A 25,881-nucleotide genomic window follows, 5' to 3' on the forward strand; every position below is an offset into this window, starting at 1 on the left:
TCCAACTTATTTTGTTCTTTTACTGTATCAAGTGCATGGGCAAATTACGTATGCTGCCCTGGTACACCTTGACTGAGACTACCAAAAAATTAACTCTTTCCAGCTACACTTTCATAAGGAGATAACACTGTATTTCTGTTGCTTCAATCTCGAAATGTTGCATCCTATTTAAAAAGCAAGTTTCCAACACAATTAAAAGCAAGGTGCTGGTTTTTCAGCAGCCCTGGCAGCACCTTTGGTGAGAGAAACAAAGTGAAGGTTTTGAGTCAAGGATGACTTATTCAGAGTTGCGTTACCAGCACTTTCTGTTTTATTTGAGATTTTCAGCAACCGTAGTGATTCGCTTTTAGGTTTACAATACAACCAGCCAACATTGACTCACAGACAAGCTCCATTATAGAATGAAGGTTGGCTGTCTTTCTGTACACTTTTCTAAATCCCAGTATTTCAAACTATCCCTCTCCTTGCTTCAAAAGATAATATCTAGCAGTATGCAGCTGGTCACATAGGAGAGGGTATGAAAATTTAGGTTGGCCAGTCATTTTGAATAAGCCATGTTTAAATTCTACCTGATCGGGAAGAAAGGCAGGTCAGGAGCTCACATGTGCCAGTGCCAGGACACAGAGAGTGATTTCTAAAGAGACGACTAATTAAGTGGCTGCCTCCGGGAGCCCTGTCCAGTTAAAGATGGCAGGTCCTGAGCCTGAAGACCGACATGATGCCCTCCAACACTCTCAGATTGACAGCCCATTGTCACAGCTTAGAATTGCTGGTGTAGGTAAGAGAAATAGAGGGCTCTAAAGACAAGACACCCTTGTAATGCGTTTACAAATTTTTAAAAGAAAAGAGCCTACAGCTGCTAGATCATCAATTGGAGGCCGTCAATCCATTGGATGGCCAATGGCCACAACAATGGTCCGATGAATATAGAGAGGGATGTATTTCCTAGCTGGATGGAGCAATTGTCATCGCTGGGGACACATACACACTCCTCCCACCCCCACATCACCATGCCACAATGAGATTGTGATCATCATGTCACAATGAGATTGCCTCATCCCTCGGTCATGTTTTGGCCTCAAGGCAGCTCACATACTGACTAGAAAATAGCAGTTGACATATGCAAAGTGGTGATCTAGCTCCATAAAAATAGTGCAGAGGTGGGAGATTGGCAGGCTACCAGCATGCTTTTTGTAGCAAGAAATTGTCAGCCTGGCGACCGCCGCCCAGTTCCACAGCTGAATAAAAATTATTTGAGTTCTTGATTATCACTAATTACTGTATGAGTTATGTTTGAGCAGACGTTTCTCATCCGTCATTCTAATGTTTTCCACTAGTTTTCCTAAGCGTTTCCGAAGAGCAGGGCATAGATTCCAGTGGCATCTAGCACTTTTTTGTCATGCATTTCACCCACAGCAAGCACCAGTACAGTTACTTCCAACAAGAGCATTTAAGTGATGTACAGAGCAGATGGTCAGCGGGCCAGCTCACCACCTTCCTCAACTCCAGAGTACTGGGATCCAGACTTCAAGGAATCTGCACTTAAAAGAAGAATGCTATTTGAACTTAATTTTCACCAACCGTTACCTAGACTCCTGCAAGATTGTGCAGCTATGTAGGGAACATATTATCCACTTTTGTGCAGTTGTGAATGACAGATTACAGCTCACCATGAAGCATGTGGCAACATCTGTATTATTTCTACCAGATCTCCTACTAACAAGGAAACCTCAAACCAGCTAGTAGGCCAGTGTTGTTTCTCACATTGAAACAGATATATGGACATTAAAAACAGTTCATTCTTGTGGTAATTTTTTGAAGAAGTTCCAGGTAAATTATTTGGTAAAAATTTTTTTTGTGATGCCTTTGGATGGAATTGTTAAAATGTACCGCAGAGCACGGTAGTTTCCCTGCTCCTGAGATCATTGACGGTAGAAAGCAAATGGCTTTCATTCATAGACATGCCAAATATATATTAAATATCTCAACATTAGTTTCATTCCTCACCTCCACTTCTGTGCAATGTCCCACAGGTTTCCGGACGGCATAATTTCCAGACTATGTGATCAGAATTTTCTGCCATACACTGGCAAGCAAGATTCCCCACCATCAGCATGTAGTTGGAAAATCAGCCTCGACAGTATATATGTATAATGTGTGCTTCTCTGAGTTTCTGTTAGATTAATAGCAGTGCAACTATTTGCTTGAACCCTGTAATGTCCAGAACCTCCTATTCCCTTGTAATGCTTTCCTTATGCTGCATCTGGCCTGTGTATACAGATTTAATCTTGATTAATCTTGAATTTTGTTTAAGGAACAAATGAATCAATTAATTTTATTTTTATTCCTTCATGGTATGTGACCATCCTGGCAGGACCAGGGTCTATTGCCTATCCCTAATTTCACTTGAGTTGATGGCAAGCCTGCTACCTTAACCCCTGCAGTCCCTGACATGTAGGTACACCCATGACCATATTTTGAAATCCCAACGTGGGGTTGATTTGCATCAGATAGGCAAAGAATAATCAAGCAGGAGCTGGATTTGGAATTCCCAACCTCATTTCCAAAGTTGACTATTTTCAGCAGCTCGGGAAAGGAATGAGGCGAGAGTCGACATGTCACAGCGACGGACATCGGGGGCAACATTGTAAGGACTGCTGAAAAAGCCATTTTGAAGGAATTGTCTGGGCTTCAGAAGACTTTGTAAACCCTGGTGGCTCAGTGCAACCAAGAACATGGTGGGTGGTCTGTCAAAAGTGCTGGAAAGTTGTGCAAAGTGTGCAAGTTAGGATATTTTTTCTGTTCTTAAACTAGAAAAGCTTCAGGGAAGGTGCTGGATTTGCACCAGGAAGCGGGAGGAAGCAGGGGTGTTCTCCTTTAACAACCAGGGCATGGGCAAAAATCTACCATAATCACACCACTCAGTGAGACTTGGGACATCTCTACTCCAGGTAAGGAAGCTTGATACTGGTTACTGGTCCTCACAACATTTTTGGAAATGTTTTTTATTGCATTTTCATATTTTATATCCAACAAATTACAAATTATTAGAAAAAAAACACGCAAAAATTAACACGTATATTTACAGGCAAGCATCTTCATAATAACAACTGTGGCCACCCCCTTTAACCGGCATACATATTTTACATTCCCCAATATGGCCGAGGCACATGTTTATAGGTATTTATTTACAATTTGGTTTTGGGCCTTAGCTTGCCATCAGACTGTCGCTTGCGGCTTTGTCCTTCCCTTTTTTTTCTTGGAATCATTTTTATTCAAGTTTTTAACAACAAATTTTATCACAACAGAGAAAAAGAGTAACCCCTCCCCTCCAATACAAAAACAATAAATTAACAAGAAAAAGAAATAAGCATAAAACCATGAGAACAAACCCCCATAACGAACCAATAGCCCCCCAAACCCGGCTACCTTTCCCCGATTCCCGTCCATTTTCCCCTGATTCTTGGCCACCCGACTATTCTTCCTCTTGTTCGTTGGCCACAAACAGGTCCCGGAACAATTGCGTGAATGGCTCCCACGTTCTGTGGAAGCCGAATTCTGACCCTCGGATGGTGAATTTGATTTTCTCCATTTGGAGAGATTCCGAGAGGTCGGACAGCCAGTCTGCAGCTCTGGGTGGTGCTGCTGACCGCCAGCCAAACAGGATTCTACGGCGGGCGATCAGGGAGGCAAAGGCAAGGGCGTCCGCCCTCCTCCCCAGGAATAGATCTGGCTGGTCTGAAACCCCGAAGACCGCCACTCTCGGGCATGGCTCCACCTTCATCCCCACCACTTTGGACATAGCCTCGAAGAAGGCTGTCCAGTACTCCACAAGTCTGGGGCAAACCAGAACATGTGGGCGTGGTTGGCCGGGCCTCTTTGGCACCGTTCACATCTGGTCTCCACCTCCGGGAAGAACCTACTCATACGGTTTCTTGTTAAGTGGGCTCTCTGTACCACTTTTAGCTGCGTCAGGCTGAGCCTTGCGCACGTGGAGGTGGAGTTGACCCTATGCAGTGCTTCGCTCCAGAGTCCCCACCCTATCTCAATCCCCAGGTCATCCTCCCATTTCTTTCTTGTTGCGTCCAGTACGGTGTCAGCCCTTTCTACCAGTCGGTCATACATGTCGCTACAGTTCCCTTTATCTAGGATACTTGCGTCCATTAGGTCTTCCATTAGTGTCTGTCCTGGCGGTTGTGGGTATGTCCTTGTCTCCTTTCGTAAGAAGTTTTTGAGCTGCAGATACCGTAGCTCGTTCCCCCTGGCTAGCCAAAATTTCTCTGTCAGTTCGTCCAGTGTTGCGATCCTGCCGTCCGTGTATAGGTGTCTGACTGTCAGTGTCCCTCCGTCCTGCCTCCACCTTTTGAAGGTGGCGTCAGTCAGTGCTGGTATGAACCTATGGTTGTTGCAGATGGGAGCCTTGTCCGACATTTTGGTCAGGCCAAATTGCTGCCGCAGTTGGTTCCAGGATTGGAGGGTGGCTGTCACCACTGGGCTTCTGGAATGTTTTTTGGGTGGGGATGGGAGTGCTGCCGTGGTGAGGGCCCGGAGGGAGGTCCCCATGTAGGAGGCCTCCTCCGCACGCACCTACTCGGCCTCTGGCTCCTGGATCCATCCCCTTACTCGCTCGGCTGTTGCCGCCCAGTGGTAGAATTGTAGGTTTGGGAGGGCTAGCCCTCCCCTGGATTTTGTTTTTTGTAGGGCCTTCTTTGGGATCCTAGCATTTTTACCCCCCCCCCCCCCCCCCCCCCCCCATACGAAAGCCATGATTAGTTTGTCCAGCGCTTTGAAAAACGCCTTGGGGATGCAGATCGGAATAGATCTAAACAGGAAGAGGAACCTGGGCAGTACGTTCATTTTGATCGTCTGGACTCTCCCCGCGAGGGAGAGTGGGAGTGTGTTCCATCTTTGCAGGTCCTTTTTTACTTCCTCCGTCGGACTGGTGATGTTCCACTTCTGGATCCCTTTCCAGTCATGGGCTATTTGGATCCCCAGGTAGCGGAATTTGTGTCGGGCTTGTTTGAACGGCAGCCCCTTTAGTGCTGCCCCCCCCCCCCCCCCCCCCCCCCTTGCGGGTGTACTGGAAAGATCTCGCTTTTGCTCATGTTGAGTTTGTAGCCCGAGAAGGCTCCAAACTCTTTCAGGAGCGCAAGCCCCTTCGGATCCCCCTCCAATTTTTTGCTGCCCTGAGCGCGATTGCTAGCGGTTCGATTGCTAGTGCGAACAGCAGCGGGGACAGTGGGCATCCTTGTCTGGTGCCCCTGTGCAGCTGGAAGTATTGGGAGTTGGTATTGTTGGTCCGTACGCTCGCCATGGGAGCGTTGTATAGGAGCTTTACCCAAGCGGTGAACCCTGTTCCAAGCCCGAACCGCTCCAGTACCTCTATGAGGTATTTCCATTCGACTCTGTCGAAGGCCTTTTCTGCGTCCAGGGAGATGATCACCTCTTGTGTTCTCTCCCCGGAGGGGGTCATTATCACGTTCAGCAGGCGCCTGATGTTCGAGGTAAGCTGTCTACCTTTGACGAAGCCCGTCTGGTCCTCTGTGACCACCTCAGGTACACAGTCTTCTAGTCTTTTGGCTAGGATTTTGGCCAGTATTTTGGCGTCTGCGTTCAGCAGAGATATGGGTCTGTATGACCCACATTCCGTTGGGTCTTTGCCTTTCTTAGGTATCAGCGAGATTGAGGCCTGTGCTAACGTGGGTGGCAGTGTGCCCCTAGCTAGCGAGTCTGTGAACATCTCCTGCAGGTGCGGGGCCAGCGCTGTCCCAAATTCTTTGTAGAAGTCTGCCGGGAATCCGTCTGGTCCCGGCGCCTTCCCCGCCTGCATGGAGCTAATGCTCTCCATGATCTCTCCCAGTGCTAGTGGTGCTTCCAGATCCCGTTTTCTGCCCTCTCCCATGACTGGTATGTCCCATGATGCAGAGCATCATGGTGGCTGTCATCCCCCACTCGGAGCAGGACTGTTGACAGATGCCTCTGCCTCAGACACGTCCTTCTGCACATTAATGGTGTGTGTATCACCCAATGCCCTTGACTTTAAAATCACACATGGACCCACTGAGGTGCATGTAACTATGCTGATGCCTGATGTCTGCTGAGCTAGTCTGGTGTGACATTGCTTCCTTAATGCATTTTCCTCCTCCTGGTATCCGAAGCCCTCCTCGGAGTAGGGACACAGTGCCAGAACATGTGTGAGACACACGAGCTTATGAGAGGAAGGCCTGGAGACCCTCAACATTCCTTATTGATGGGCTTTTTCACAAAACCCATTGCTCAGCATGCTATCAGACTAGGCATTCCTCACTGATGCAACTCTCCACTTTCCAAACACTTCTCCCACCCCCAAATTACACTAGTCCCCAAGATCCATGGCGAGCACCACCACACTGTTCCTGTAAATGCTTATTCCACAGTCAAGTGCCCTTGGAATGGAGGATTCGCTGAAACAAACATGTTCTCATGATGTGGTCCTAGCATTCTCCATGGCTCTCAGGTCGATGGTCCTTACAGACTTCAGCATTGGATTCCCACCATGCCAATCGCCTTTCAAGGATGTAGTGCGCCTGTTTCTGTTGCAAGGGCAATAGGGTGATGGAAATGAGGCTACTGCATGATGAAAGAAATCTCCACATGGTATGAAACAATATCTGCTCCTTGACAACCTTCCTCAAAAGCACTGGGAACACTCTCCTCCAAAATTCCAACATGCACCCTGCGTCTCAGAGATACTTTGCATGCTGCCTGTAGCTTGACCTGTTGCATGTATACATTGACAAAATGCAGCCACTTGCAAGGGAGAGCAGAGAAAGGCTGGGCCAGCAGACACCTCAAAGTTGGGTCACCTTCGGCAACATTTAAAAAAAAATGTTTTTATTCTACATTTTCCTCCAACATTTACACCCCAGCCACAAACAGTAAACGGTAACAAATACAAAATCAATCCCCTTAACAATAACAACGATCCCATCCTCCCACCACCCCAAACAACGGGCCACCTGTCAATATATGCATCCAATAAAACAAACCCTCCCACGGTGGAAACAAAAAACAAAGGAGAAAAAGAAAAAGGAGTCCGGGACCGCCCATGGTCACCATAGAATCCACCCCCGCACCCCCCATCCCCCAAACTCAACGCCGTCCAACATCTGAAAGAGAACCGTATGTGATACCCAAGAGTTGTAAACCCCCCCCTCCCCTCCAACTCCTCCCGCCCACTGCCTCTTGTAAAACCCCTCATCAACCTCGGTTCCTTTCTCCCAACTTTCCACCCCAGCTAGACCACCCGGACTCTGTTATGCCAGGCTCCGATGGCCGCAACCTCTCCCCCCACCTCACTCCCATTCACTGGCCGGTTTAAACCGGCCAGCGCGGAGGCCCCCGCCCAGGTCCTTCACACTGTACCTACGGAAGCCCAGAGTCACTGGGCGGAATTCTCCGCTCCCGGGAAAAATCGGGAGGGCCGTCGTGAACTCGGCCAAGTTTCACGATGGCCTCGGAGGCCGCTCCTCGCCCACTATTCTCCCCTCCCGGCGGGGCTAGGAGCGGCGCTCCGTAAATCTTGGCCGCGGGGGCGTTGCGCCGAGAACGACGCGGCCGGCGCGCCTAATGACGTCAGCCGCGCATGCGCAGGTCGGCCGGCTCCAGCCCGCGCATGCGCAGCTGATGTCATGACGCTGACAGCACGAACCCGCGCTTGCGCGGTGGCCGTCTTTCCCCTCAGCTGCCCCACAAGACGTGGCGGCTTGATCTTGCGGGGTGGCGGAGGGAAAATAGTGCTTCCGATTTGGACGCCGGCCCGTGAGAAACGCGAGTGGCGATTCTTTCGAGCCGGGGGGGGGGGGCGTGAATTTTGTCGGGGGGCCCTCCCGTGATTCTCCCACGACACGTGGGGAGCGGAGAATCGCGCCCGCTACCCTTGGCGGCTCACTCGCCTTTGGTACAGGCCTCCATGACCGATGAGCCCGATCCAGTTCATATTGGGAGGGATCCTCCCCCTCCCCCAATAGTTTCGCCAGCATAGCGGCAAAATACTCCGGCCTCGGCCCTTCAACTCCTTCGGGCAGCCCCACAATCCTCATATTCTGTTGCCTGGATGTGTTTTCCAGGTCTTCCATTTTTCCTCACAGATCCTTGTTAATCTCCATCACCTTCCGCATCTCCTTCCCCATCAAGGTAAGTTGATCGCTATGAGCACCGTCTGCTCCACTTCCTTCAGCGCCTTCCCTTGCACCCGCACATCCGTCACTGCGCCCGCCACCGCCATCGTCACTGGGGAAATCGCCTCCTCCACCAGCACACTCAAAACCTCCCTCATCGCCTCCAAGTGTTTTGTAAACTGCTTTAAGAATTCTGCAGCCATCACCTTGGTTATTTCTTCAGCCGCAAGCAATGCGGCCTCCCCTGGTGCTCCAGCCTCCTTTTTCCTTGGTGACCCTGTGGTGACCTCTCCACTCCCTGACGGGCCCTCAGCTGCTTTTTTAACGGCCGTTTTCTTGCTGATCCTGGACGTCATCTTCAGCTGTGCCTCCTCTGCGCCTTCTCCCTGCCTTTGACACCTCCGTGGACCCTGGGACCGGGCTTAAAGCCCTGAAAATGCTGTTCCCGAACGGGAGCCCTCCGTTGCGCGGCTGCCTCCCGCCCGCCGTCACCGGAAGCCCCATCTTCGGCAACATTTTATGACAGCAATGGATCATGCAATGGGTTTGAAGTTATATGATGGTTTCTTCAACTTCCACGGGGGCAATCAAAGGAGCCTTGGTGGGTTGCTGCAGTGCAACTTGTAGATGGCATGCACTGCTTCCGCTGTTCACTGGCGGTGGAAGGAGTGAGTGTTTAAGGTGTTTGATGGGATAGTCATCAAGTGGCCTGCTTTGTCCTGGATGATGTTGAGCTTCTTGAGTGTGTTTGGCATATATTCAGGCAAGTATGGGGTCATGCTCCTGATTTGTGCCTTGTAGATGGTGGACAGATTTTGGGGGGAGTCCGAAGGTGAGTTGCTTACCACAGAATTACCAGCCGCTGACCTGCTCTTGTAGCCACAGTATTTTTATGGTCCAGTCAAGTTTCTGGCCCCAGGGTATCTATAGGGAGTTTTAGCAATGGTAATGCCATTGAAGATCAAGGGGAGATTCGATTCTCTCATTCAGAATGATTATTGCCTAGCATTTGTGTGGTGCAGACATTACCTACCATTCATTAACCCAAGCCTGAATGTTATCCAGGTCTTGCTGCATGTTGGTATGGACTGCTTCAGTATCTGAAGATCTGCAAATAGTACTGAACACTGCAATCATCAGCGAGCACCCCTACTTCTGGCCCTTTGAGGGAGGGAAGGTCATTGATGAAGTAGCTGTAGATGGGTGGACTCAGGACACTACCCTGAGGAACTCCTGCAGCAATGTCCTGGGACTGAGATGTTTGGCTTTCGACAATCAGAACCATATTTCTTTGTGCTAGATCTGACTCCAATCAGTGGAGAGTTTTCCCTCCATTCCCATTGACTTCAATTTTGATAGGCTTCCTTAATGCCGCACTCGGTCAAATGCTGTTATGATATCAAGAACACTCACCTGTGTCTCATTTTCTCGAATTCCGTTCTTTTGTCCATATTTGAACCAAAGCTGTACTGAGATCTCGAACCGAGTGGCCCTGTTAGAACCCAAACTGAGCATTGGTGAGCGAGTTATTGCTGAGTGAGTGCTGCTTGATAGCTGCTGTGATACCTTCTAACCCCGCTGATGTTTGAGAGAAGACTAGTGGGGCCATAATTGGCCGAATTGGATTTGTCCTGCTTTTTCTTGGTAGGCCATAACTGGGGAATTTCCACATTGCATTCAGATAAGAATTTGCATTTTAGACAAAGAATGAAATAGTGAAATCTCCATTACACGACACTAATGACCATAGGCATTTGTAATGAGATGATCTAACAACCAACATATTGTGATATGGTGGTACAAAGCATAGGCAGAGGTTTTGTCATGGGTACATGGATCATGGAGACCTAAAGAGGGAGAAAGGAAATACAGAGCATGATAAAGATTTAGAATTGGCATTATTATTCTTGTCTCTTCCAGCCTGAATTCAAAGTAGCTGATCCTATCTGCACATTTATTTTCTCTGTGTTTGTGTTGGGAACAACGCTCGCAGTTCTGCGGGATATTTTGCTGGTGCTGATGGAAGGTAATTATCTCTACAATTCTCATTTTAGTTCTATTGTCATTTCAATTCAAGTGGCTCAAGAATATGTTCTGATTAGCGACAGTTTGAGTTTTCATCAAGTATATAACCATTGACTTCATGATGTCCCAGCACTTTTCATAAGGAGTAAGAAGGGAATTGTTTTCAAATAAGGAGTAACGGACTTGTGAATTACGTCAACAGAGAAGATGGTACAAGAAAAAAAATCATAAATTAGCTCAAGAAGTAAAGAGATGTGTATCTAGAAAGAGAAGGGTTTGAAGAAAGCTCCAGGGTCTCCAGGTTTGATTCCCAGCTTGGGTCGATGTCTGTGCGGAGGCTGCACGTTCTTCCCGTGTGTGCGTGGGTTTCCCCTGGGTCTTCCGGTTCCTCCCACATTCCAATGATGTGCAGGTTAGGTGGATTGGCCATGATAAATTGCCCTTAGTGTCCAGAAAAGTTTAGGTGGAGTTACTGGGTTACGGGGATAGGGTGGAGCTGTGAGCGTAAGTAAGGGTGCTCTAGGGCAGCACGGTGGCGCAGTGGTTAGCACTGGGACTACGGTGCCGAGGACCCGGGTTCGAATCCCGGCCCTGGGTCACTGTCCGTGCGGAATTTGCACATTCTCCCCCTGTCTGCGTGGGTTTCACCCCCCACAACCCAAGGAAGTGCAGGTTAGGTTGATTGGCCATGCTAAATTGCCCCTTAATTGGAAAAAAAAATTTGGTACTCTAAATTTATTTTAAAAAAGTAAGGGTGCTCTTTCCAAGGGCCGGTGCAGACCCGATGGGCCAAAAGCCTCCTTCTGCACTATAAATTCTATGATTCTATGAATGTTGTAGAAAGATGGCATCAATCAAAAGGCACTGATCCTTTAAACCCATTGGTATTTTTCTGTATTTGATTTATGCTGATTGTTTTTCTGTTTTACAAACAGTTGGAACTTTGGATATTGGGAAGATTTACCCTGAAGAACTGTGGAAATAAGGCATTAACTCCCAGATGAACCATTGAATGTTGAGTCAAATAACATCCTTATAGAGGGACAAAACAAATACCCAATTATTACTTAGAATTCAGGGAAGGGCAAGTACAGATAGAAATAATCATATGCCATGTGTAACATGTTGTGGGGGGGGGGGGGGGGGGGGGGGGGGTAGTTTTGAACGGATTCAGGTACAGGAAACTGATGGTATTGGATTGGTCGCCTAATCCATATTCTTTTCCTTTCTCTTGACTTCAATGCGATGTAATTTGGATGGGAATTATTTCAGCCAGTTGATCCATAGTGACAATTCAACTGAGGCTTAAGGCAGACAGTTGGTTCTTTACTAACTATTGGGTGAAGTTGTATGCCAGGTGACTGATTCTTCTTTACTGCTTTATTTAAACTCCTCACTGCCTGGTTTAAGAGCATAGCAACAGAAGCAAAGTGGACTGGTGTAGACATTTAGCTCTTCAAGTCTGCTTTGCTATTCAACAAGATCATAATTGACCTTCTACTGCAATCCTACCTTCCTACGCTATCCCCTTTATCCCTGAGCATGAAACAATCCATCAACCTCTGTCTTGAATATACTCAATGATTGAGCATCCAGAGCTCTATAGGATAGAGAATTCCAAAGATTCACAACTCTTTGAGTGGAGGGATTTCTTGTGATCGCACTCCTAAATGGCCGACTCCTTAATCTGAGACAGTTTTCTTTTTCTGCTCTTTCAAGCCCCTTCAGAATGTGTGTTTCGGTGAGATCATCTCACATTCTTCTAAATTCCAGGAAATATAGGCCTAGTTGCTCAATCTCGCCTCATGAAACACTTCTCTCAACAAAAGAGACAGTCTAGCAAAACTTCATTGCGATCCCTCGAGGACAAGTTTGTGCTCTCTTGGTTATAGAGACCAAAATTGCACATAGTTGTCTAGGTGTGGTCACACCAATTCCCTGCATAATTATAGTAAGATCTCTTCACTCTTCTGCAGAATTCCTTTGGAACAAATTGCTTGCTGCATCTGCATGTTAACTTTCTGTGATTTACATAGAAGGACATCAGAGTTGCCCTGAAAAGTGAACATTTCCCAACATTCAAAAACTTTTAAAAAAAGTAATATTTATATATTTTTCTTATTTTTCCTCCCAAATTAGATCGCTTCAAACTTTTCCATATAATATTCCATATGTCATATTCTTGCCCGCTCATCCAACCTGTCAGTGTTCCTCTGCAACATCTTTGTTCACCATTATGTTCCCATCTAACTTTGCATTGTCAGCCAACTTGGAAACATTACACTCAGTATTATGATCCCAGATCAGACCCTAACAGTAGCTAGGATACTCAACTAAAGCCCTAATATTTTAGTTTATTTCTAAGACTGTGCAGAAAGAATGATTCACTCCAGGAGTGATGCATGAAGTAATAGGGCCAGGGCATTTTAAAAACAAAACTTTATTATGGATACAATATTAAACAGGTTCAATGAAGATGAGTGGGGAAACTTTTTTATACAGAGGGTGGTGGTGGCCTGGGATGCACTGCCAAGTGAGGTGGTTGAGGCAGATACGTTAGTGATCTTTAAGACATATCTGGATAGGCACATGAACAGACGTGGTATAGAACTATACAGACGGTTGGTCTAGATGGGACTCGTGATCGGCGCAGGCTTGGAGGGCCAAAGGGCCTGTTCCTGTGCTGTTTTGTTCTTTGTTCATACCTGAAAAGAACAGCTTACAATTACCCCTTAACCACTACTGCTCAATTTCCCATTAAACAAAAGCATATGATTCTCAATCTATCTTACTATGGGAAAATTGTGGACTCCGCGTCAGGCAGATCAAAATTCAACTCCTCTCTCCAAAGTTACTGCACAAAACTGCCTTTCTAAAGCTTTTCAAAATGTGTAAGTAAAGCTTTTCAGAATGCCTCTCTGCATTCCTTGGCTCCATCCAGCCATTACCTCATTTCCCCAAGCTGCAAAACAAATTATCTCTACAGGCTATAAAGCACATTAATGCCCCAGTCAAACCACAGTCTATTAGTCCAGACTGAAAAATCATATTCCTTTGTCAGTTTCATCTTCTGGCTGCTATTACCACCCAGGGCCTGCAAAACAGAATTATTATTTTTTTTTTAACGACCACTGCAGTCAACCACACTTTAACCCCAGGCTTTTAACTCTTAGATTGCCCAATACGTAGAATCCACTAATCTTAAAGTCTTCCGGTTGTCACATCAGTCTCATCATCTAAATCATGAATACAGCTTTTAAATAGCCACGGTCCGAGTACTGATCCTTGCAATGTTCTGCTAGTTACAGCTTACCAACCCCATTGACCCCTTTTCTGGCACCTTTTTTTTTAAGGCTTTTTGAAAATCCTAACCGACTACAGCAACTTGGTTCCCTCACATCCATTTTTTAAAATAATCTTTATTGTCACAAGTAGGCTTACATTAACATTGCAATGAAGTTATTGTGAAAAGCCCCTCATCACCACATTCTGGCGCCTGTTCGGGTACACAGGAAGAATTCAGAATGTCCAATTCACCTAACGGCACGTCTTTCAGGACCTGTGGGAGGAAACCGGAGCACCCGGAGGAAACCCACGCAGACCCGCGGAGAATGCGCAGACAGTGACCCAAGCTGGGAATCAAACCTGGGACCCTGGAGCTGAGAAGCAACAGTGCTACCCACTGTGCTGCCTTGTTGTCCCTCCTAGTTACATCCTCAAAAACTGACATATTTGTTCAACACAATTTCCAAATGGTAAATCCATGCTGACTCATCTTAATCATGTTGCGGTTTTCTAAGATATATGGAACTATATTGAAGTGGTGGTATGGTGGCACAATGGGTAACACTGCTGCCTCACAGAGCCATGGACCAAAGTTCGATTCTGGTATTTAACTCTGGAGTTTGCACGTTCTCCCCTTGTCTGGGTGGGTTTCCTCCACGTGCTCCAGTTGCCTCCCACAGTCCAAAGATGTGCAGGTAAGGTGGATTGGCCATTCTAAATTGTCCTTTAGTGTCTAAAAATGTGCAGGTTAGGTATATTGGGCATGTTCAATAGACAAGACTACGGGGATAGGGCGGAGAATGGGCCGAAGTGAACTGCTCTTTCGGAGGGCCGGTGCAGATTCAATGGGCCGAATGGCCTTCCTTTGCATTGTAGGGATTTTCTGAATTCTTCTGTGGAAGTCACGATTTTGACCTCATCGAGACTATTGTGTTCAGTTGTGGGTGCCACACTTTAGGAAGGATGTAAAGGCATACGAGAGGTGCAGAAAATATTGATGGATGAGGAACTTCAGCTATCAAATAGATTGGAGATTGTTTTCCTTAGACAAAAGAAGACTGAGAGGAAATTATATAGAGGTATTCAAAATTATGAAGTTCTGGTTAGAGTGGATGGGGCGAAAACTGTTCACAGTCATGAAAGGATGGACAATGAGAGGGCACAAATTTAAAGTAATTAATAAAAGAAACAAAAGTGATATGAGGACGAACTTTTTTAAGTAGTGAGTGTAATGTACTTCCTGAGAAATAGGTAGAGGCAAGTTCAAAGGAAGCATTCAAAAGGCAATTAGACGGTTTTCTGGAAAGGAAGAATGTGCAGGATTGCGGGGAGAAAGCAGAGGTATGGCACAAGGGGAGTTGCTCATTCGGAGAGCTGGTGCAGACGTGATGGGCCATATAGCCTCCTTTTGCATTGTAGCAATTCCTGTAATTCTGAAGTACCCTTATATCACGTCCCTAATAATAGTTCCAGCAGATTGATAGATTCTTCATAGACAAGCGAGTGAAAGGGCATAGGAAAGAATGTGGAGTTGAGACCACAATCAGATGATCCATAATCTTATTAAATGGTGGCGCATGGTCGAGTTGTCGAATGGCCTACTCCTCCTAATTCATATATTAGGCTAACTGACCTATTTTCTTTTTTTCTTCCATTCTTAAATAGCGAGGTTATGTTTGCTACCTTCCAAGCTTGGGAACTCTTCTAAGAAATTCTGGAAAATTAGAACTGATGCATCGCTATCTCTGCACTTTTAAAAGCCCAAGATGCAGGTCATCAGGTCTAGGGCATCCAGTACTAATTCTTCACTTATACTAATTTCTTTAAATTTCTTGTTTTTGCTATATCATAGAATTTACAGTGCAGAATGAGGCCATTCGGCCCATCGAGTCTGCACCCGCTCTTGGAAAGAGCACCCTACCCAAGGTCAACACCCCCACCCTATCCCCACAACCCAGTAACCCCACCCAACACTAAGGGCAATTTTGGACACTAAGGGCAATTTATCATGGCCAATCCACCTAACCTGCACATCTTTGGACTGTGGGAGGAAACCGGAGCACCCGGAGGAAACCCACGCACACACGGGGAGGATGTGCAGACTCCACACAGAGAGTGACCCAAGCCGGAATCGAACCTGGGACCCTGGAGCTGTGAAGCCATTGTGCTATCCACAATGCTACCGTGCTGCCCGAATATTATTCCCATTATTATGCCCATTACTTCCAGAATATTTTGTATCTTGTATCGTGAAGATAGTGTATTGTTATGCTCTTGGCGTAACATAAGCTGCTTCCTTGATGTGCACTCTGACAAAGGAAGGTTCAGACGTGGAGATAACTTCATCACGTTTATTAAACTATTCACAAGTTTCCTACTCAGATTCGACTCTACTGTTAATCATTTTATAGCTACTCAGACTGACGAACCAGTCTGCTACAATCCACGTGGTGGGTGTCTCCACTGGAAAGAGGAAGATCATGTGTGCTGTGTCCTTGGGTTGGTGTAATGCCCCCCGTGGTAGTGTCACCTCTGTGTGTATCGTGAATGCCCATTGGTCGTGTCCTATCTTACTGACCTATTGGTTGAGTGTCTGTGTGTCATGTCTCTGGTGCTCACTCTAGTGTCTAGCTAGTCTATGTGTACTTACATTAACCCCTTGTGTATCTACAGTGACGCATATCACCACAGAAAGATACAAAGTATTTGCGGGAAATCTTTAGGGGGTAACAGAAAACTACTAAAAAAAACTATACAAAAGAGTAAAATAGATTATGAGAGTAAACTTGCTCAGAATATAAAAACAGACAGTAAAAGATTCTACAAATATATAAAACAAAAAAGAGTGGCTAAGGTAAATATTGGTCCTTTAGAGGATGAGAAGGGAGATTTAATAATGGGAGATGAGGAAATGGCTGAAGAACTGAACAGACTTTTTGGGTCGGTCTTCACAGTGGAAGACACAAATAACATTCCAGTGACTGATGGAAATGAGGCTATGACAGGTGAGGATTTTGAGATGATTGTTATCACCTAAGGAAGTAGCGATGGGCAAGCTAATGGGGCTAAAGGTAGACAAGTGTCCTGGCCCTGGTGGAACGCATCACAGAGTGCTAAAAGAACTGGCTAGGGATTTTGCAAATGCACTAGTGATACTTTACCAAAATTCACTAGACTCTGGGGTGGCCCCGGCGGATTGGAAATTAGCAAACAAGATACCACTGTTTAAAAAAAGAAGGTAGGCAGAAAGTGAGTAATTATAGGCCAGTGAACTTAACTTCGATAGTAGGGAAGATGCTGGAATCCAACATCAAGGAAGAAAATGCGAGACATCTGGATGGAAATTGTCCCATTGGACAGACCAGCATGAGTTCATAAAGGGCAGATCATGCCTAACTAATTTAGTGGAATTTTTTGAGGGCATTACCAGTGCAGTAGACAATGGGGAGCCAATGGATGTGGTATATCTGGACTTCCAGAAAGCTTTTGACAGGGTGCCACGCAAAAGGTTGCTGGATGAGATAAAGATGCATGGTGTTAAAGGTAAAGTGGCAGCATGGATGGAGGATTGGTTAATTAATAGAAAGCAAAAAATGGGGATTAATGGGTGTTTCTCTGGTTGGCAATCAGTAGCTGGAGGAAACCCACGGAGACACGGGGAGAACGTGCAGACTCCGCACAGACAGTGACACAGCAAGGAATCGAACCTGGGACCTTGGCGCTGTGAAGCCACAGTACTAGCCACGTGTGCTGCACATGATAAACATTTCTATAGATATGCAAATAGGAAGGGATTAGTGAAATTAAGCATAAACCTATAGAAGGCAAAGGCAATTGAAATTACAATGGGGAATCAGAGACAATGTCTTAATCATTACATAAGAACATAAGAACTAAGAGCAGTGGTAGGCCATCTGGCCCGTCGAGCCTGCTCCGCCATTCAGTGAGACCATGACTGACATTTTGTGGACTCAGCTGCACTTTCCGGCCCGAACACCATAACCCTTAATCCCTTTATTCTTCAAAAAACTGTATCTATCTTTACCTTAAAAACATTTAATGAAGGAGCCTCACCTGCTTCACTGGGCAAGGAATTCCATAGATTCACAACCCTTTGGGTGAAGAAGTTCCTCCTAAACTCAGTCCTAAATCTACTTCCTCTTATTTTGAGGCTATGTCCCTTAGTTCTGCTTTCACCCGCCAGTGGAAACAACCTGCCCGCATCTATCCTATCTATTCCCTTCATAATTTTAAATGTTTCTATAAGATCCCCCCTCATCCTTCTAAATTCCAATGAGTACAGTCCCAGTCTACTCAACCTCTCCTCATAATCCAACCCCTTCAGCTCTGGGATTAACCTAGTGAATCTCCTCTGCACACCCTCCAGTGCCAGTATGTCCTTTCTCAAGTAAGGAGACCAAAACTGAACACAATACTCCAGGTATGGCCTCACTAACACCTTATACAATTGCAATATAACCTCCCTAGTCTTAAACTCCATCCCTCTAGCAATGAAGGACAAAATTCCATTTGCCTTCTTAATCACCTGTTGCACCTGTAAACCAACCTTCTGTGACTCATGCACTAGCACACCCAAGTCTCTCTGCACAGCGGCATGCTTTAATATTTTATCGTTTAAATAATCCCCCCACAGTGATCCTCTAACTGGAGGGGCCCCACACAGGGAGCCTCTAACTGGAGGAGACCCCTCTAACTGGAGGGGACCCTCTAACTGGAGGGGCCCACCACAGGGACCCCCTAGCATATATTCGTGGAACGGGAACAGCTGAAACCTGTGCTTAAACCCCTCCGATCCAATAGCTGCAAGCCATTCATTCCTTTCTGGCATTGAGTTGTGATTGATAGCTTCCACAAATCAGCTGTGATGGTTGCTTGATGTATCTTTTTCATGGATGACTAAGTTTTAAGTGCTGCACCCACAATGTTTACAAAGATCAATACATCAAAAAGAGTCCAGTGCATTCCAAACATGTCCTTTCATGCTTATAGAATCATAGTATTTACAGTGCAGCAGGAAGCCATTCACCCATCAAGTCTGCACCGGCCCTTGGAAAGAGCACCCCACTTAAGCCCATTCCTCCACCCTATTCCCGAAACCCAGTAACCCCACCTAACCTTTTTGGACACTAAAGGTCAATTTAGCATGGCCAATCCACCTAACTTGCACATCTTAGGACTGTGGGAGGGAACCGGAGCACTCGGAGGAAACCCCCGCAGACACTGGGAGAACGTGCAGTCTCTGCACTGACAGTGTCTCAAGCCTGGAATTGGACCTGGGTCCCTGGAGCTGTGAAACAACTGTGCTAACCGCTGTGCTACAGTGCTTGAAAGATTCTGAAGTGCTGAGCTGGAAATTGACAGCACTTAATTCTCTTTTATGTGGTTGATGTTTGTAAACATCAGTTGTTTCAACGGGTGTGCCGGGGGGGTGGGGAGCGGGCCAGCTGCGGGACTTTGCTATCAGGACGCCTGCTCATAATGGTGCTCCGATAGTGGGATTCCCTCTGGAATCCCTCGTGTGCCTCGCCGTGCATAAACTTTCATGGCAAGGGATACTAAGTTGTCCGGTGACAGTACATAAATTACATGCAAATCCTTTCTGGATCTTCCAAATGGAGAATTCTGCCTGGTGTCAATTTATAAATGTTGTAAGTCTCATTTGACGGAACACAAACATCATAAAGCTGAGGACTGCCTGTAATGTATTTTTGTTGTAAATAATTTATTAATTGTTGAAATGCTAGCCAGTCCTTGTCCACAATATCCCCAAATGTAATTTCCCAAACTTCGCAAAATTTCCCATTAAATTCATATAATTTGGTCTGTTTAGATTTCTTAACTAATCACACTCAAACTCAATATAAAATTCTACCATGTAATGGTCACTCTTCCCTGGAGACCCCTTTACAATAATGCTATAATTAACTGGTTCTTATTTCACAATACGTGATCCAAAATTGCTTATTCCTCCATTAGTTCTTCAACACACCGATCTAGAAGTCTATCATGTATACATAACGTGAATTCACCCTCCACCTATTACTACAAATTTTTGTTTTCCCAAACATCTTCTGTATGAAGATTAAAATTCCCATGATCACTGTATTGGGTATTGCTGAAAAAAGAAACATGATTGTGGAGCTTTTCATCTTGCAGTCATCCAGACAGATGCAAGAATAGTCATTTTAAATGGAGCAATAATTTTTACTGCATGTGAAAAAGGTGCTCATTGGTTGGCAAGGTGTTGCCATAGTGAATGCACCTGAGAAACATTGACCCCCATGATTTTTGTTCAATTCAAAACAGGCGCAAGGCATGGGCATGTTCCTTCTGCTTGCAGAGAGGACAGGGCAATGTCTATGAATATATGTTGTATCATATCCAGGCACTTCGGAGACCTATGACTGAAACTTACAACCCTGAGTACGCATCATCTTTGAATCAACAATGACAACTCATTCCTTATTTCCTTTGTTACTCTGATTGTCCCGTACTGGCCCACGTTCATCAAAACTGGAAGAAAGTAGTAATGTAACAGATTTAAGCAAGTACAGAGCCAGGAAAAATGTTAGGGAAGAAAGAGCAAACAAAAGAGAAGATCTGTAGATTGGTGAAAGCATAGACATGCAATGATAGAGAGTCTTTGAGGAGTCAAATGAGACAATAGTAGCATACTGTTGCTTCGTAACTTCCAGTACTTTTTCATAATCAAGTCACATCCAAAACTATTTGAAGTTATGTGCACAGTTCAAGAACTTTGCCTTGTGATGAGACATGATACAACAGGCAGAAAATGGGTGAGAGAAAATGCATAGTGTTGAACACTTTTGTTGTCTGGGGCAGGTAGATGTTCCATCTCTTAGAAACACTATGAAAATGTTTAGATTATGTATCTAAATGTGTCTATATGTGTAATGTAAAAAACATAAAATATGAATAGTATTTAGTTTCATTTCTCTATTGTTTCGGTTCTCATTAAGGTGTGCCAGTTGGACTGAATTACAGTGATGTGAAGGAAAAGATTATGGCTGTTAATGGAGTGGAAACAGTGCACAACCTTTATCTCTGGGCTCTCACCATGAACCAGGCCATTCTTTCAGCTCATGTTGTCACAGGTCGGAAAAGAAACATTTTCAAATGCAGTTCTTTATTCAGTCATACACCTGACTTCTTATGTAATACTGTAGTAACAGATATGGGCTCTGAATTTCCTCGATGCCAGTTATAGCTTTTTGTGCCACAAAGTTGCACCATTCAACATAGCAGGTTACACATAGCTATCCTGGGTAAGTTAGCTTAAATATTTTTACTATCACTGTGATGTATCCTAAGTGTAGAATCTGTGTAAGTTGCTGCCACTCTACCCCACGTCTTCTTTGCCAGGAAGCTTCCATTGTACAAGGGTGTAAGTAACAAGGCACTCTGCGGAAGTGCAACAGCAAGGCTGATAAGTGGTTTTGATGACTATTTCCAGCAAATCATTTGATATCATCCCTCAATCACAGCATCTGTCCAGATTGACACAGTCATGCCCATTCAGTTTCTAGCTGTGTCAAATGACCACCATGCCGGGGCAGCAGACAGAAGAAACACAGTTCTCTTCCTGATGAACACTACCAAACCCATTTCCAAGAGCTGCACAAAATAAGCACCAGGCCTTTTTTGATTTATTAAACTTACAAGGAGTAGGCACTGACATTGACTCCCTGAACCCAAGAACCGATCAACAGTGCAGAGAGCAGACAAGTGTAGCATGTCACACTCTCTCATTCCCCCTGAACACCACATACTTCACCCTCTTAAAGCAAATCACAACACTAGTATGAATAGGAAGGGGATTAATTTTAAGAGCACTAATTTCTCCTCTCGCTACCCATCCATAAATAGAAAGGTGTTTTGATTTTTTTCCCCTTTATAAGTGGTGACGAATTTCCCAATCCCTTTGCTTTCATGTCATCCAAATTTTTATAAACAGTTCTAAAGCAAACTCAAGATGAGATTAACTAGGGTAATTTATTGCACACATTCAAAACACGAAAAGAGGGTTGCAACGTTGCCTCCATATTCAGAGTAACGAGAAGAATAGAAAAAAGAATGTTCTGCAGTACAGAGACCACAGAGAAAATAAATATTGGCCGGAAACATCCGGCCGTTCACGTCGACGTGATCTTCCAGTCCTGCTGACTGTGCATCCCCACCACGGGTTTCCTGTTGGCAAGGTGTGCATTCAGTGGGGAATCCTGTTGACAACGACAGGACAAGAAGATCCCGCCACAGACCAATGGCAGGCAACCTCCCATGGCGGGTTACTCAGTAAATCCCAGCCAGTGGGTTGCAGAGTCCAGAATCAAAGTCCAATGAAGTACTCCATCGTGGAGATTGGCGAGTTGAAAACCAGTGCTGGATAATTAACTTTTCTGACAGTCTGGACTTCACACAATAAGAAAGGCGTGCAGAGATGAATGAGTCTTATTGACGATGGTACAGAATTTCCAGCAGAAGCACTGTAGATAAGGACCAGGTATTCTACTTGGGTAGAGCTCTTTGTCTTTGAGGCTGCTAGTTAGATGGCTTTGATGCTTCCATGTTTTCACACTTCCTGGGCGCACCGAAACCTGCACAAACAGGATCTGCAGGTGCTTTGAAGAAGAGTTATCCAGACTCAAAACCTTAGCTCTGTTTTCTCTTCACAGATGCTGTCAGATCTGCTGAGATTCTCCAGCATTTTCTGTTTTGATTCAGACTCCAGCATCCGCAGAAATTTGCTTTTATCCATGTGTATCCATCATCTCAATTCCAAAGACTGTTAAATTTCCCACCCATTAGAAATTGAAATGATGGTTACAAGGCGCTTGTCTTAACAGACAAACCCTCTCCTTCTGGCCTGGGTTATGAAATGCAGATTGCCTTTGTGAAGTTCTTTTTGAAGTTGGGCTTTACAGTCCACAGATGGCCATTAGTGGCTCGTCAGAGATAACGAGATGCAGGTTTTCCCAAAACTGCCAGGTAGCTTCTTTTGTTTAAGGGTCAAAGACTGATATAGGTTCACCTATTTTAAAATACATTGTTCAGTTTTAACATTTTAAAAATAGAAATGAACATATCTACATATGTTTTGTAAAACAATGCAGAGTGAGATCTTTGTTCTTCACAACACTAACTAACCTAACCTTTGAACTGTACTCTGGATAAAGGCATGCATTAATTTCCTGACAAACACCAAGGACTGGATTCACTGTCCCAGGGTGCCCATGGGGTGGAGAATCAGGCGTCAGGGCAATATAGAGATTGGTGCCGACCTGAATGCAATGCTTTGAGCCCTCACTGGCGGTGTGAACGCGTATGTGAATAAACGCAAATGTTGTAATGACCCATTTGCATCTAGCAGGCCACTCTTCACTCTTCCATGATACCCCGGCCCCCATCTGGCCGAGCTTCACTTGTGGTCTGTACAATCGTGGCCCTGGCATGGTGGGCCAAGAGTGCCCCTTTTGGTGTCATCTGATAGGGTGTGCAGAAGAAGGAAGGGCTGAGTTGCTGCTACTACAGTTGATCAGTTGATGAAGATATCCCCTAGAATGTGCTCTCAGGTCTTCCCTGTAGCAGCCAGTAAAGTTTGTATCACAGACACACTGGATGTACTGAGAAAGGCACCCTTTTCTATTGGCTTACCGCAGTGGCTGCTTGGCTTCTACCTTCAGGCCACATGTATGCTGTAGTGGCTGCTTGAACCCTGGGGAATCCAACTAATCTGTACAAGTCCCTGGCTTTGTGCCTCTGCAGTCTGGCTGCGATGTCAAAGTTACCAAATTCAACTGTTCTCTGAAAATAGACATCTGTCACCTTCATGATCCAGAGCCATGAAATCTGAGGACTGTAGACATTGCAGTTGTGGCAGTGGAGCAAGTTGACAGAGATGCCGAACGGTATCCTCGGAGAGGCACACAGGGTATTTTAATTTTCCTAAACAGTATGAAAAATAAGTCTGAAGTTCACAGCAAATTATTGGAAATGGGACATTGGAGCTGTCAGTCTAAGAGTGTGATCACGACACTGATTCATCCAGTTTATTTATCAGCTAGCATGCTAAGAACCACCTATCTGCATATGTTTAACAAAATTACTTTTCCTGTGATCCACAGCTGATGACGTGAATCCTCAAGAAGTACTGAAGAAAATTACACAGATAATTTTTGACACTTTCACTGTTCATTCTATTACTATTCAAGTGGAGCAGCATTCAGATCAAGAACCAACATGCCCATTTTGCCAGGAACCCAAAGATTAAAGCTTCATTGAGACACGGGGCCTATTTTTGTTCGCATGTTTGGCAAAACCAATAAAGCCAAATCCACTATCATTTTATAAACCACAGCAAAATCCAAGAAAATGTCTCATTAAAACTTTTGCAAATAACGTGTTACACATTGAATCTGCCTGTTGGCAGAAACATTAACTGTCATTTAACCATAACAACTTATCCATTCTGTTTTGCTGAAAATTGTATGTGAAAACATGGCTCATAGGCTAATTAAAGGACTCTTGAAAGGCTGCACTTTCAACCAGTCCATCACTGCGTTTTTGTTTTCTAAGTGCTTCCCATTTTTATTTCTGACCAAGCTGAATATATGACCATAGAATTAACATTTATGACTGAACAAATATTGAAAAGAAATGAATTAACTGCGTCTCGATCATTGGCCCGGAAGCACTCAAGAGACTGACAGAAATGTTAAAGAAATGGCATAAAGCTATAGTGAGTGTACCATGGACCTTTAAATCTCACCAAATAATTCCCCGCTTTGTATTTGCATTCCAATAAATCGGTTTGCTTCCTGAGGTTACTTTTGAGGGCCGAGGAATCATTGCTTCTCCTTGTCTGCAACTTTATTCCTGTGCTTTGGTACATTTTTGTCTACCATAGTTAGATCCAATTGTGAATATGAGCCCTCAGCCTTATTTACCATGCATGTGTAATCTGGTACAGGGCTTTCATTTTTACCCACATACCTCTGATATTTTGATCTGCTAGTGTTTGGGTTATTTTATAGAAATTATTTTAACTTTCCCTTGTGAAATACAGTGGAATATTCCCCACCTCTGTGTATGTGTGTGTGTGTGTGTGTGTATGTGTACTTGTGTTCTTTAAAATAAAACTACCAGTAACTGATGAGAGAGACTGAGAAAGAGATTTACAAACAAGATAATGATCTCAAAAATCTGCAGTTTTAAGGCAGGCAAGGATGAGCTCTGCAATATGATCATATTATAGCAGGTATGTTTTTGCATGTTAGAGTATCTGTCTCTTTAGTTGCCAGCTGCATGTAAAACAGCATTTAATGAAGGAATGATGAGCCCCATCAGATGTTCCGTCATTCTTACCACGAATACAATTATTACATTGAATTCCTGCGTAAAATAAAAATTCCTTTGATGGGAGTAAAGGAGCAGGATTCACAAAAGATTATGGATGAGGAAGACTATTCAGCCTATTTTAATTCAGATGGATCTTAACATTCAGCCCTTTCCTCCCACCCTCTCCCACCACTGCAGTTGTTTCCTAAATGCTCCTCGTACTCTTGCTGCCACCATTCTGGAAATTGATTTCTCAATATTGAAGAATTTCCTGATATCAGTACTAAAGTTCCCTGTTACTGGGTTGAAAAATTGGGAGCTTTTTTCTTTAAAAGAGTATAGTGCGTATACACAGAAAAATTAGGCTAAATTGTACATGGAAAGATAAAAATATATGAATATTAGTAGATTTACTGTCACAATTTAATGTAATTCTAAGTGAATTAATGAATGGATTTGATAATCAAGGTCACTTGTTCATAATATCCACAAAAGTATTGACATTGCGTTATTAGAACTGAAAATACAACTGATGATCCCATGATACTTTGGAATAAAAATTCAAATTTAGTTAACTAAGCACTTAATAAATGGCTCTTAGAATATATTATATGTTACATAGAATAAAGCAGACTATTCTCTGACTTCCTGTGAGCAATGCAAAAGCAATTGTTAATAGAATGAAAATCTACTGTGCAATGCACATTGCCATGAGATGCTACTACATTTACAGGATCCGGGGAGAGGTCCATGATCTATAAGGCAGGATACTTCTGGGCACCTCCTCGAACTAGAAAATAGGATAGTACAACCAGACCAGTTGAAAGACAGTTTGGGAGGGGGGCGGGGTGGGGAAATTGCTTTCATCAAACATATATTACCAAGAAAACACAAGTTCCCTTAAGAACTGAGATCACAGCATCCTACCGCATAAAGAATCATTGCTTTTTCAACCCTCCCCCTCCCCCTCACGATAATGACATTAGTTGCAGCAGACCTGTACCATAAATAATCTATTAAACACAAAAGCAATGGC

General features: G+C 44.6%; 1 protein-coding gene across 1 annotated transcript in view; it reads left to right on the plus strand.

Moving 5' to 3' along the window:
* Nucleotides 1–24,848, plus strand: part of LOC119972147 (zinc transporter 8-like) — an 89,947-nt gene extending 65,099 nt beyond the window's left edge. The window contains exons 6-8 of the mRNA XM_038808476.1: nt 10,080–10,185; nt 20,471–20,605; nt 23,633–24,848. Coding sequence (XP_038664404.1) covers nt 10,080–10,185; nt 20,471–20,605; nt 23,633–23,778 — 387 coding nt within the window. The 3' untranslated portion in view covers nt 23,779–24,848. The remainder of the gene's footprint in view (nt 1–10,079; nt 10,186–20,470; nt 20,606–23,632) is intronic.
* The last annotated feature ends 1,033 nt before the right edge of the window (nt 24,849–25,881 follow it).

The sequence above is a fragment of the Scyliorhinus canicula genome, chromosome 10 (genome assembly GCF_902713615.1).
Source record: "Scyliorhinus canicula chromosome 10, sScyCan1.1, whole genome shotgun sequence".
Taxonomy (NCBI): Eukaryota; Metazoa; Chordata; class Chondrichthyes; order Carcharhiniformes; family Scyliorhinidae; genus Scyliorhinus; species Scyliorhinus canicula.